At 34.3% G+C, this 13,978-nt stretch overlaps 1 protein-coding gene and 1 long non-coding RNA gene across 2 annotated transcripts in view; one reads left to right on the top strand and one right to left on the bottom strand.

Annotated features, from left to right (window-relative positions):
* The window catches only part of LOC127732737 (uncharacterized), a 238,745-nt gene that overhangs the window by 4,762 nt on the left and 220,005 nt on the right, over positions 1 to 13,978 (top strand). The window lies entirely within an intron of this gene.
* LOC127732717 (protein unc-93 homolog A-like) lies at positions 1,257 to 9,349 on the bottom strand. Its single transcript, XM_052241905.1, has 4 exons — positions 8,366 to 9,349; positions 7,387 to 7,522; positions 2,291 to 2,422; positions 1,257 to 1,652 (listed from the first exon to the last, which is right to left on the bottom strand). The coding sequence occupies exons 1-4, from the start codon at positions 9,281 to 9,283 to the stop codon at positions 1,366 to 1,368; spliced, it is 1,473 nt and encodes a 490-aa protein (XP_052097865.1). The 5' UTR covers positions 9,284 to 9,349; the 3' UTR covers positions 1,257 to 1,365.

Genomic DNA, 13,978 nt, shown 5'->3' with positions numbered 1-13,978 from the left:
CATGTTTAACCCCGCCGCATTTTTGCGCCTGTCCCAAGTCAGGAGCCTCTGGCCTTTGTTAGTCTTGTATTATTTTTAATTTTAGTTTCTTGTGTATAATTTGGAGTTTAGTATGACGTCCATTATCACTGAACTAGTATACATATTTGTTTAGGGGCCAGCTGAAGGACGACTCCGGGTGCGGGAGTTTCTCGCTGCATTGAAGACCCATTGGTGCCCTTCGGCTGTTATCTGCTCTATGGTCGGGTTGTTGTCTCTTTGACACATTCCCCATTTCCATTCTCAATTTTATCATATAATTTTTTCCATATCTGCACAGTATCGTCTATTCTAGACGATCCGGTACATATTAAATTTGCTGGTTGGTCCTTTTTATAGACTTCTATATATATATATATATATATATTTGTTTTAAACATTTTTTTATGCACATATTTATTTGTTTTAAACATTTTTTTATGAACATATATTTTTACTTTCGTGAATATATATGTAACACTCAGAAACGTGTCCATCCCCCTTAACGTGTCCAATTCTCCAAACGTATCCATATGACGTCACTTACTCCCAAATATGTCTAGTTAATGAAGGACGCCAAATCGTGCCATTTTTATAAACCGTGGCCCAATCGTGCCCATAATTTTAAAATTCCCAAACGTGTTCATGTTTATGAAAAAATGACTATAAAAGTGGGTACAGTAGGACAGTAGCTTTATAAAGGAATAAGGTTCCACGATTTGAAGCAAAATTGGCACACAGTGTCAAATAAAAAGTGCGGGCGCTTCCCCATTTGAAAATTCTCCAGCCAGAACTCTGCATCAAAAAGTTTTCCTGAATTTATTTTTTTCATCTCAGTTATGCCATGTATGTTTTCCATACTGCCATTGCCATATTGTCTGTGCATTGTGAAAGAGGATCAATTTTGAGACATAAGCGTACATGATACGAAAATTGCTATTGTTATTTTGTTTGTTTATTTAGTTAAAATAAAGTTGCACATTTGAAATAGCTTCAATTCACATTTTGAACCTCTACCATCTCTGCAATTTTGTGAAGTCTCTATTTTGAATTTTCTTGTTTTAACTCAGTATCTTTTTTAATCTTTAGGAGTTTTGCCAAAAATACATGTGCATATACTATTTTATTTCTATGAACATTATTATTATTTTCATACATAAATATATATTTATTATAAACACATATTTTGATTTTTTTATATATATTTTGTTTTTATGAACATATATATTGTATTTTTATGAACATATATTTCATGAATATTTTCACGTTTAACACGCCATAACCAAGCACTGAAATTGAACACTGAGAAATTGTTGCAAAATATTTCAAAACTTTTTAATAAACATTTCATTCTAGTCTAGATGACACATTTGAGAAAACAAAAATGTCTAATTCCTTCATTTTTGAAACTCGTTTGAAGTTCTTGTTGATAGCACACTTTTGTCTAGCTATTTTTGACATAATCAGGAAGAAACAAGAACTAATAATACACATTCCTCCTGTTACATATAGCTTCGTCCTCATACATATATAGTTAGAAGAACTATAACCGGTTATTAAACCAAGAGATAAAATCAGATTAAGTGATGAAAAGGCAAACTCAGATGTTAATGGAAACGACTCTCCAATATATCCTGTAATAAATTTTAAATATCATCATTGTTAGTTTACAGCTTAAATATGAGACAGAAGAATATTTGAAGTGAAATTTTGGTAGCTGTCAGGATCATATAGGAATTTATGACAGAGATATTGAACGGGTCAAACACCTAAATGGAATTCGTACAGAGAACTCCTATGATGTCGTTGGATATATAGCTGTTTGGTTTGCGTTTATCCTCTCTTAATATGTACTCGTTCTATAGTCGTCTCATTGGCAATCAAATCACATCTCCTTATTTTTATTTAAGATTGATTGATTGATTATTGTTTGATTAACGTCTAAACGTAAATATATTACATGATAAATCATAAAGTGTATTTTTGCCGTATTTTTGTCATATTGTGAATATGAGAGACAACCTTTCGTCCTTTGATTTTATTATACGTTCTGCTATCCCAGGTCGATTTTTATCATGTTAATGTCGAATGTTTTGCACGTTTGAGATTTTTTTTCTACATTTAACTTATTATTTGGTATTTACATGAAAATATTACTTATGCCTTGTACTTTTCAGATATTGAGATATTACGGACATTCTGTTAGTTCAAATTTAATTGTTGCCATATTTTCAATCACATAGATTTAACATCAACAATAATTTGAACTTACCATTGAGATGTGTTTGCCAGATACCATGAGCTAACCCCCACAAAGAACACAGCCCAATGGTGTAGGTCATATAGCTAGAAAAATAGTTCCACATTAACATTCCCGCAACTGCTACAACTTCAGCCAAGCATGCTGAAAGATACATTGGGCATCTTAAAAGTGATATACATTAAATTATATATAAGAGGTATTCCTGTAACAGTGTGGACAACCGTAGTACTTTTGTTGTAAATACAACTGAATCATTTACCTTTCATTCAATGGGAGACTTGAGCGCGCCAAAAAATGGTATCGTCCACACTGTTATGAGAACGATACTAAATACATAGGTTTATTGAAGACCGTACGTTGAGTGACAATCGATATGAGAACTACAACGTGTACACAATACTCATTAATACATAACGTTTGTGTTGGTGAATTCAGTCTAGTAGAGACCGTTGTTTGTCTTTTTGTCGGTTTTTACTTTGATTTTGTCGGTCTCTCCTTGACCTATGACTTTTGATTCTCCCATTGGTATCTTCCGCCACTAATTTGTTTGTTTGAATGCATAAAAAGTCAATAACCATATTATGTAAGTTAACTAAATTATAATAAATGTTAATTTCTACATTACTATATAAATTACACATAGCTAAGAGGGTGATAGAGCAGATTGTAACCCCGAGAAAACATTGTTAACCTTTGCATCACTACCATCTATGTATTTCATGAAAGCAGTGGGCTTCAAATATTCAGCAGGTTACGACATGTAAAAGCAGTACTTTAATCTTTAGATTTGCTATGTATTTACATTTTCATCTGTTTCCATTTCCAGGACTAAGGGGCGTGTCCATAATAAAACCGTCTTATCCTGCTCGAAGATTATTGTTACATAAATAGATAAATATAATCTACCTGTATTTATCTGAGTTTACCTGTAAAATAAATGCGCGCAAATGTAATCAAAAGCTGCGAGCAAACGTAATGATTTTTTGCGCGCAAATGTAATGGTAATGCGTGCAAATGTAATGCACCGATAACAACCATCCGTATAATTATGATAAAGCGAACAATTGATCAAGCGTCTCCGTGAAGTGTAATCGAGTATTTGCCATGGGATAGAATAAATTATCTCCCTCGTATTAACCAATCAAAATCTTGCATTTTGACATGAAGTATAATAATCAAAGTACTGAAGTACTGAACATCGGATGACCGCAAGTTCTTGTGGATGGTCCGACACTCACTTGTCTCAGAAAAAAAATCACATCTCTATACCTGAAAGTGAGGTTAATGTACAGATATAATTTTTTTCTGGGACAAGTTCGTGCGTGGATGATAAATTAATGACAGGGAATTCAACCTCACCGTAATGACTATCATATTGTAGTGATACAAGTCAGTATACTCTGGTTTATTGTTATATATTATATTAATACTTGTATATTACAGTTACATGTATATATAATTTTCATGCATTTGTATATCATCCTATTCTACTATATTGTTAATAGTGCAGTGCAAGTACATGGTGGACACTCCTGTAATAATTCGATTTTTCTAATAGAATGGATTTGAGTAGGCATTCGTATTTTCCCGCAAAAAATGTTTAATTATCCATGCAGAGTTATCGTTCCTTGAGATTGCAAACGTTCTTGAGATATTCTTCCGCATGCGTGTGCATAGATATTAATGATTTTTTACTTTTATGTATATACATACAACAAAACATTTTAATATTATTAATTTATCTTCTTTAAAAAGTATTTGATGAGTATTCATTGAAGAAATGAATTTATAACAATCGATAAGGAATGTTAGTTTGCACTTGATGATGTCTTCGTATTCATCATGTTTATAGATCGGTTAAAAACCCCAAAACGAATGTTACGTAATGGAAATCTAGGCGATAGCAATACACCGGAATGCCCTCACGGTCATCCACTGTAAAAAGTATTATCTACCTTTGGAATTTATAAAATTCTGTATTTGTTAAAGAAATACGATATCATCAGGACAATACTTATCATCAAAAATGATTTTGTGTTTTCTTTATTCAAAAACATATTTTTACTGTACCAATGATTTCAATGCGATAAAATAATAAGTGCATGCATACTTATTCTTTCATGTAAATCATAGTTTCGAAGCGCTTTAGGTTGTCATATAATAAGTTTATTTTGATGTTCATCAGAAGGATCCGACAAATTAAAAATGGCCGTGCATTGTTAGACTACAAAATTTACCCTGAGTACAGATAAACCTGCGCACCTAGATATATTCAAAGGCATGACAGGAACTAGATAAATAAAATTTAAATCAATTTTATGTTTCAGAAAATTAAAAAAAAACCTGTATTTTAATATTGAATATTGACGAATCATTTTTGTTCATTTTGCATGTTAAAGAGAAGAGGTAAGATTTCGCATTCGTATTGTTATACCGGTATGTAGTTTTCTCGTTAATTGAAACGTCGCAATAGTTTGAGCAATAAATAATATCCTGATATAAATACTTAGCACTCCTGACACCTAGAAAGTCTCATATATAGTTTAATGTCGCTTGTTTATTTTTTCCCTCAAGTAGTCGAGAAAATAACGAAGCAACTGTATATACATGTGTAGGTACTTATAACTAGAGGCTCTCAAGAGCCTGTGTCGCTCACCTGACTCTACTTTGGTTTTAGAAATCATGTAAAGATAGATAAAAATCATAACAGATACCTAAATAATGATTGAGGCCAAATTTTGATTAATATTGGTCCCGTTATTTAATAAAATATCCTGGTGGCCATCTTGAACAGTAAATCGGCAACAAAGTAGCAACACTTGGTCAGCACTTCATAAGGAACATTCATGCCATGTTTGGTTTCATTCCATTCAGTGGTACTCTAAAAGAAGACATTTGTATGTATTTCCAATAGGGTCCTATGTTAAACTAAGCCCCCCCTAGCAGCCATCTTGGATGATAGATCGACTGCAAAGTAACAACACTTGGTCTGCAACTCATAAGGAACATTCATGCCATGTTTGGTTCAATTCCATTCAGTGGTTCTCAAAAAGAAGACAATTGTATGTATTTCCCATAGGGTCCTATGTTAAACTAAGTCCCCCGCTGGCGGCCATCTTGGATGATGGATCGGCTGCAAAGTAACAACACTTGGTCAACATCTCATAAGGAACATTCTTGCCATGTTTGGTTCCATTCCATTTATTGGTTCTCTAAAAGAAGACATTTTTATGTATTTCCCAAAGGGTCCTTTGTAAAACTAAGTCCCCCGCTGGCGGCCATCTTGGATGATGGATCGTCTACAAAGTAACAACACTTGGTCAGCATCTCATAAGGAAGATTCATGCCATGTTTGGTTTCATTCCATTCAGTGGTTCTCTAAAAGAAGACATTTGTATGTATTTCCCATAGGTCCTTTGTTAAACTAAGTCCCCTGCTGTCGGCCATCTTGGATGATGGACCTACTGCAAAGTAACAACACTTGGTCAGCACCTCATAAGGAACATTCATGCCATGTTTGGTTTCATTCCATTCAGTGGTTCTCTAAAAGAAGACATTTGTATGTATTTCCAATAGGGTCCTATGTTAAACTAAGTCCCCCGCTGGCGGCCATCTTGGATGATGGATCGGCTACAAAGTAACAACACTTGGTCAGAACCTCATAAGGAACATTCATGCCATGTTTGGTTTCGTTCCATTCAGTGGTTCTCTAAAAGAAGACATTTGTATGTATTTCCCATAGGGTCCTATGTTAAACTAAGTCCCCCGCTGGCGGCCATCTTGGATGATGGACCGACTGCAAAGTAACAACACTTGGTCAGCATCTCATAAGGAACATTCATGCCATGTTTGGTTTTATTCCATTCAGTGGTTCTCTAAAAGAAGACATTTTTATGTATTTCCCATAGGGTCCTATGTTAAACTAAGTCCCCCCCCCTGGCGGCCATCTTGGATGATGGATCGGCTACAATGTAACAACACTTGGTCAGCACCTCATAAGGAACATTCATGCCTTGTTTGGTTTCATTCCATTCAGTGGTTCTCTAAAAGAAGACATTTGTATGTATTTCCCATAGGGTCCTATGTTAAACTAAGTTCCCAGATGGCAGCCATCTTGGATGATGGATCGGCTACAAAGTAACAACACATGGTCAGCACCTCATAAGGAACATTCATGCCATGTTTGGTTTTATTCCATTCAGTGGTTCTCTAAAAGAAGTCATTTGTATGCATTTCCCATAGGGTCCTATGTTAAACTAAGTCCCCCGCTGGCGGCCATCTTGGATGATGGATCGGCTACAAAGTAACAACACTTGGTCAGCACCTCATAAGGAACATTCATGCCATGTTTGGTTTCATTCCATTCAGTGGTTCTCTAGAAGAAGTTCAAAATGTAAAAAGTTAACGCCGACGACGGACGACGCCGGACGACGACGGACGACGGACGACGGACGCCAAGTGATGAGAAAAGCTCACTTGGCCCAAAGGGCCAGGTGAGCTAATAAACGTATGATAATTTTGCAATTGACTGTTTTGGTCAGAACTGTGAACGAAATCAAGATTCTGATCTTTCCGCGTGGACAGTAAAAACATTTCCATCCTACGAAATATTTGACTATTAAAGCTTCGACGATGGGTTACCACACAGAGTTCCGCATGTAGATCAAGACATTTTTGCCCTTTAGTGCACTCGATATAACCCCCGTTTTGTGAAGATGTCTGTACTGTCGAGGTTCGATATTAAACATATGTTTGCTTATACATATGTAGATTTGTTGGTCGTTCTTTTTTTTTTTGTCCATTTTCTATCCTCTTGGTGCATATATTTTTCCTTAAATTAAAGATTACTTTCTGAATTTCTCTCAATCAGTATGTAAAGTACATTTAGGTTATCCTCAATTTCATGATAAAACGATATGTCAAAAAGATAACAAGTATTTTATGAGGCTAACAATTCCATACACTTGTGTAATAAAAAGGTCATTTTTGTTTTGCCCAACAATGATTTCTGTGGAAATATTCTAGAAAGTTCACAACGATGAAAATATATGCAATGGTCATGGTTTAGCCTATTTGAGGGGAATATATTATCTTCTTGTACTCACCAAACATAAACACGTATTCCCGTCCAGTTCCTGTATGTATGAAACCAGATAATCCTGATGAAAATGCAGAACTAAAACCAAATACCGACAGAAAATATCCTATTTTTTCTATACCATATCTACATCCAACATATTCCTAAAGACATGGGATTAATTATCATAAAATCATATTTCTACACACACATACATAAATATATCTCGATGACTGTGCTTAGTATAATTTTGGTTAAAAGGACAACAAAAAAGACAGCCACAAGGTTCTTGAATTGGAACATGCAAATGTGAAGAATTTGAGATTGTTATTCGTTAGATTTATAACATTTAATGATTTTCGATGGCCAAAAAAGTTAATTAACTTCATACACATTTTCCTTTTATATACATTATTTTAAAGTTCAGTGCCTCTTAAATCTTCTCGTTACACCTTAATACTTCACAACAGTTAATTCGGATTTATTTTAGGTTGGAAATGACTAATTGGCTGACGTTCTTTTTGCTTTTGTTAGTTAATTAGTTTTATTTTTTTACATTTTGTACATGGATGTACATTTTTTGTTATGCGAATCAGATCACGTAGCTATCAAATTGTATAATATATTGTTTACATTTATTATATAGTACTCTTGACTTGTCTAAAACGGACGGGACGTGTTTGGCTTTGAGGGATATATAAATGTACAATCACATTCAGTTTTAGTGCGTTGTGTTGGGTGTATCAGGCAAATAAAAGTGTCCTTACGGCAACTGCCTAGGATGTATGGGATGTGAAATTACGCACCTTATTTCGTTCGATTGAAAAAGCTTTTTATATGATTTTAATTGTAAGCTAAAGTCTTCAATCAAGTACAATTAAATATGAAGGTACACTCACAAATAACTTGAAATAAGTATCGAATCCATTAAATTCGGTGCATTTTACTTTGACCATAAACGGCTTTGATCGTGTAAGTCGGTACTAGTAGAATTATGTTTTACCTACCTTGAAGAAGCTTCCAGACATAAAAGCCATTTGGAAACCATAATGAAATAGCAAGGGAAATACTTTCACAAACGTTGTGCTGTACAGTATTTTTGTGATATTGGTTACTGAAATACAAATTTTGTATTTTATTGGTTCATCTTTTTCTGGTATGTAACGATCCATCACAAATAGAAACATTGCTGACGCAGCAAGCATACATCCTGTGTAAAACCCCAAGATAATGTATAGTTTGGCACGTGGCAATGCTAAATTAGGTATATTATTTTCAAAGAAGCAAACGCCTGGTCCACAGACTTCTGTATCTGTCAAATTATCCGAAGATTTACTCTTGAATATCAAAGTTTTTGAAATATCATTTTCAAATGTTGTGTTGATTTGTTTAATTTGTTTTTGAAAATGTTGTCGATCCTTTCCATACAGCGAAAACGCTAAAACAGTTGACATCCCGCCAAGAATTGGAGAACAAGACACTACCAGAGAAAATATGCTAAACACTTTGTTTACATTGTTTCTTTGATTTGTAGACATAGTCTGACTGATCCAAACAAGATATGATCCGCTTGCTGTCCACAAAATTGATTGCGTGAATCCTCCTAAAAATGATAACGGTAACAATACATAAAATTTCGGTGAAGCATTTGATATGAGAAACGGGATTTGACACAAAGAGGTACAACTGATGCTAACCTTTGCGTCAAATAGTCTGACAGTTCTACCAGCAAATATACAAGCCATCATGTATCCAAAATAAAAAGTTGCCATACCAATTAATCCGATTCCATCTTGGTGATGAAAAGAGCTTGATAAATCTTTAATTGATGTGAAAGAGGAATACAGGAGAATCCATCCAACACTTAATGTCACAAGGTTTTTATAACATTTCCATTTTGAAATGCGACTGCATGTTGTTTGCATCTTTGATATTTTTTCAGTCTTTACTTGTATCTAGGGGGAAAAAATGTTAAAATATCTTCATACAAATTATGAATTAAAAAATAAAAAATAAAAAATAACATTCATATTAGAATACAAAAGAGCACATAATAGAAATGGACTATAATTTTCCATTTTTTTCCGAAGATCTCATTGTAAGTCTAGACGGTAACTTGTCAATCTGAGCTATCTTTAATTACAGAATACAGTAGAAATGTCTATTATTAGAACAATACCTTTGTCTTCATATAACGATTTTGATGCAGCAAGAACTGGCACTTTTCAACTTCAAAACAATAATTTGTTAACAAGATGTGCCTTTCATATGTGGGTAGCTGTTATATTTAATAATTTGAAAACAAAATGTGCCATGCATTCGTGTGTAGCTGTTCCATTTTATATGGACATGATATCTCCCTTCTTTACAAATGAACAGCTTAGAGCGTAACTGTTACAATCACAAAAAAAAATCGGGCCTTGGTTTTCTAATTTGTTCAAGAACTGTGTGTAAAGTGACTGTATTAGGTCAAATTTGCCAATTTCGACTTATTTATGATATGATAGTGACATCACTGGTGGACATTTCTTCAACAAACTGACCAGATTATACCATCCATTTCATTATAAGTATTTTTTATATCTTGAATTTTTTTACTATTATGCTATTTTTGCAATTTTATGTGTCAAATAATGACTTTTATTATACCTCCACCTATGATGTCTATTACAAAATATATTTAAGGCTTTTAAAAATGACAAACTGATGATAAGGAAGGAAAAATAAACTTACATGTTACTTTCGAACGTGATTGCCTGTCAAATCCAGTCTTACGAAAGTAACAAATGAACATGTCATTATCATCACTTCAGGTTAGCTTGTATAAATATTCAGCGTGTTTACATAAGATGAAACTTTTATAACTTCACCTGATGTAACAAATGATGGTGTTTTATTATAAGTCAAGAATCAATCAATATGACCAGAGACTTACACAAATCCGGTTACTTTTACCACTTGTCCCTAGTATAGTGAAACAATTCTTCCGTTATGAATACAAGCACCCACTATCTGTATTTCTTTTGTTTTTAGGAGATGGTAGTCTGTAAAAAAGTTTTTATCAAATTTCTATCAGAGTTCATGTATGAAATGGTATTTTTTTTTTGTATTATACCGTTGACATATAATACCATAGTATAAGTCTCTGACTATGCCGACATTAGATATGATACACATGTATAAGGGTGCTACAAGGAACTTGCAGTTGTTTTTTACGTCCAGTGTCAAATATTTCAGTAAAATTTAGGACGATAACATATATAGTGAACAGTTAACCAATTTGGTAGGTATTGTGTGCACAATGGGTCGAACTCAGGGACAACTTAAAAAATGGAAAGACGTCAGTCACCCTCATAACGCGGGATAATGAATTCAATTAAATTTATTGCATTCCGTCGGGACGTGACTGTGTATAAAACAGACAAACAGATACCCTCCCCCAAAATGGGGGTTCCTATGAGACTGTAGAAGTTCAAGTGACCATAATTCTTTATTGACTCGCGTGACCCTTGTTTGTGTTTACATATGCGATGATTGTCTAAAGACCTTTGCTTACCATTATTGAAGGGGTGTCAGGGGCGGATCCAGCCATTTTAAAAAGGGGGGGTTCCCAACCCAGGATAAAGGGGGAGGGGGGGTTCCAACCATATGTCCCCATTCAAATGCATTGATCGTCCAAAAAACGGGGGGGTTCCAACCCCCGGAACCCCCCCCCCCCCCCCCCTCTGGATCCGCCACTGGGTGTTCATTTCCAAAATCCCGCTTTTTTGTAATTTTTTCCCACTTCCTGCTGTTTTTCCTTCTTTCTCTCAGATACTACCTTTTTAATCCCCTATATCCCACATCCCACTTTTTGTACCCCTATATCCCAGATCCCCCCTTATTTACCGCCTACATCCCACATCCCTAAAGCGTGTCCTCCCCCTCAAAATTATTTCCTCTTTTCCTTGCAAACCCACAGCCTTTCCTATTTTAAACCTTGTCTTTTAAGATTGCTTGATTAGTTCTAAAAAGTTCTCATATTAAAGCAAGACCTCATACTGTTTCTTCATAAAATGGTGAGTTCATATAAATTTATACAATGTTTATAGTAACAATTATTTTAGTGGTCTAAACAGAGCGGGTCGGAATGTATTGTTTTCACGGATGGTGATGAAAATAAATGACTGAAGTAGAATTTGTATTAGGAATGTTTTTGTATAAAATAATTGCAGAATTTTAAAAAAGTGAAACGATTTTGACCTCTGGCTACTAGGCCGATACGATGGGCCGGTTTTTTTTTTAAACATGCTAGTTCACAAGGTAACCTTTCGCAGGAAGAAATGTTATATTACCCAGACACATTCTTCTGAAGAAATGTTACCGTACCCAGATACATTCTTCTGAATACGAGTCGATCAGTATTTGCTTATATGGACGCCGCATGCCTTGCGGAGAAGCAGCAAACACCAATTCTTAAGATTTTTGTTTGACGCTGCCGGGGATGGAACTCGCATCCTCCCGCACTCGAGGTGAGCACGCTTCCACCGTCACGAAATAGTAGTTCCTTAATAACATTAGTCCTAAATGGAAGAAATATTCTATAAATATGTTTTCCACTGGAACAAATATTCTATAATATTTTTTCCACTGGAACAAATATAACAATATTTTTTTCCTTACGTAATAAAGGGTATAGAATATTTGTTCCAACAGGAACAGATATTATGACATTGTTTATAACAAAGTTTTCAGGAAACTTCGGTTAAGCGGAACAAATCATACGATGACAAATCAAACCACAGAAGGGGTTGTATTTTAGCTGCAGAGTTATGTACAGTAACCGTTTTTCGTTTCGTTAATCTAAATTAGAGGCGAATCATCCAGGAACTATCGAAAGGGAGAAAAGTGGTTACATGCATAAATGGAGAGGGGAGGGCCAGACCTGGTTTTATATTCATTTTCACGCGATTTCTAAATTGAACTAGCAAACCCCAAAAATTTTCTTTTACGGGCATATTTTCCCAACTAGTAAAGCATCATGTTTAAGCATTGATTTGATATATATTGATGTTGCCAGTATAAATGTGTGTTGAAATTTTGAATACACCTGGAGTATGGAACATCTCTTTTGTCATTTCTGTTCTAAATGTCTTGTGAGTAAAAAATATATAGTAATAAGGAGATATTAAGTAAAATAAGGTGGGTAAGCAAATAAACTCAATAAATTAACCTTCATAGGAATTTGTTAACTATTAGTGATGATGATAACCTCAGATGATAACTCAGGGAGTCTATCGGACAACTCCGCTTGCTTAACTTTTTGTATATTTTAAGTACTTCAAGTTTTGTAAAGTATTACATGTCAATACACATTTACTTCCGTTGAGAACTCAACTTTACATGAATTACTCGGGACGATTTACAGGTTGACATGTCTGTCTATAATCGTTGTTATTGTTTTGTGTGGGTGTGACTTTATGATGATGTCTCATTGACGTAAATCCAGCATCTCATTTATTTATATTAAGATTGTTCGCTCCTCTGTTTCAATAATCAAGCCTTTGATAGTATATAAATACTGAACGGAACTTAAAAAATAGATTAAAGTCCTTGGGCGGGAAATGATTCTCTCTTGATCTTTCATACATTTAACATTGGCACCTTTTTTCTTTCAAAAACTATGAAAAAATAAAAAGGATTATATACGATTTTAAAATAATGACTTTTCAAACTATCTGTTATCACATTATGAAAAGAAAAGTCAGTGGGGCCCGGTCAGCGGGCAACATTTTTATTGACACCACATGGATAAAACTAGAGGATTCCGAATATCTGAAAAAAGTAAAAAACCAGAGTAGCGAAGTTCCTTAAGGTTGATTTGACTGTAAAATGTAAATCTCAATTAAGATTTCCATTAGAAAACATAAAAAAAATACTTTTAAAAGAAATAGACTTTAATTGCACCTCAATGGCATAATGAAGCGGTATCCTGAAATCATCACTGATGGACATGTAAAACAAATACACTTTCTATGCACTGGCAAAAGGGGTTATCGATAATATTTCCTTGCCGCAAATCCCTATACACGCATTTGCCAAAAAAAAACAAAGGAGAAGAACAGTTTATTTTTTTTCTTTTCTATGCATTTACTCGAAACAGAGACATATAGTAATAAACGATCGTCTACTTGAACTTAATATGTTTTATAGTGTTTTAGAATTATGATTGTGACTATAGTATTTAACAGCACAGAACAAATGATGATGATTTAAATTATAATGGTAGCTAAAATCACATAGAAAAGTAGATTTGAATTTTCTTTCCGAAAAACTTTGAAGGTTTTTGAAAACATAGTTGACCTTTTTTATGAATATACTTGGGTTATCAAGTCCAGCGTATTTTCCACTGTGGACAAAAACAATGATTCATCGTTTTGTGAATTGGGTCAAGGAATTGTATATTTAAATTTCTCTAATTCTTCGTCAATTTATCCCTTTCTGCACCCATTGTATAAACAAAATTTAATCAACGTGTGGTTCGTTTGATCTCAGTTCTTCATTGGTTAAAATCCGATTATGACGTCGAATTTTCTTGCTTTCCTCTGAATCCCTATTGTGACGGCATGAAAAAAGGCGAC

Source organism: Mytilus californianus, unplaced genomic scaffold (assembly GCF_021869535.1).
Source record: "Mytilus californianus isolate M0D057914Y unplaced genomic scaffold, xbMytCali1.0.p SCAF_26, whole genome shotgun sequence".
Lineage (NCBI taxonomy): Eukaryota > Metazoa > Mollusca > Bivalvia > Mytilida > Mytilidae > Mytilus > Mytilus californianus.
Note: the sequence above shows the minus strand (reverse complement) of the source record. Positions and strands in the feature narration are given on the sequence as shown.

Excerpts from the sequence above, each read along its gene's own strand:
- LOC127732717 (XM_052241905.1), bottom strand. The coding sequence starts at position 9,283 with ATGCAAACAACATGCAGTCGCATTTCAAAATGGAAATGTTATAAAAAC. Across the intron at positions 7,523-8,365 it reads TGTCTGGAAGCTTCTTCAAG|GAATATGTTGGATGTAGATA; the intron begins GTAGGTAAAACA and ends CCATGTCTTTAG. Across the intron at positions 1,653-2,290 it reads CTGGCAAACACATCTCAATG|GATATATTGGAGAGTCGTTT; the intron begins GTAAGTTCAAAT and ends AATTTATTACAG.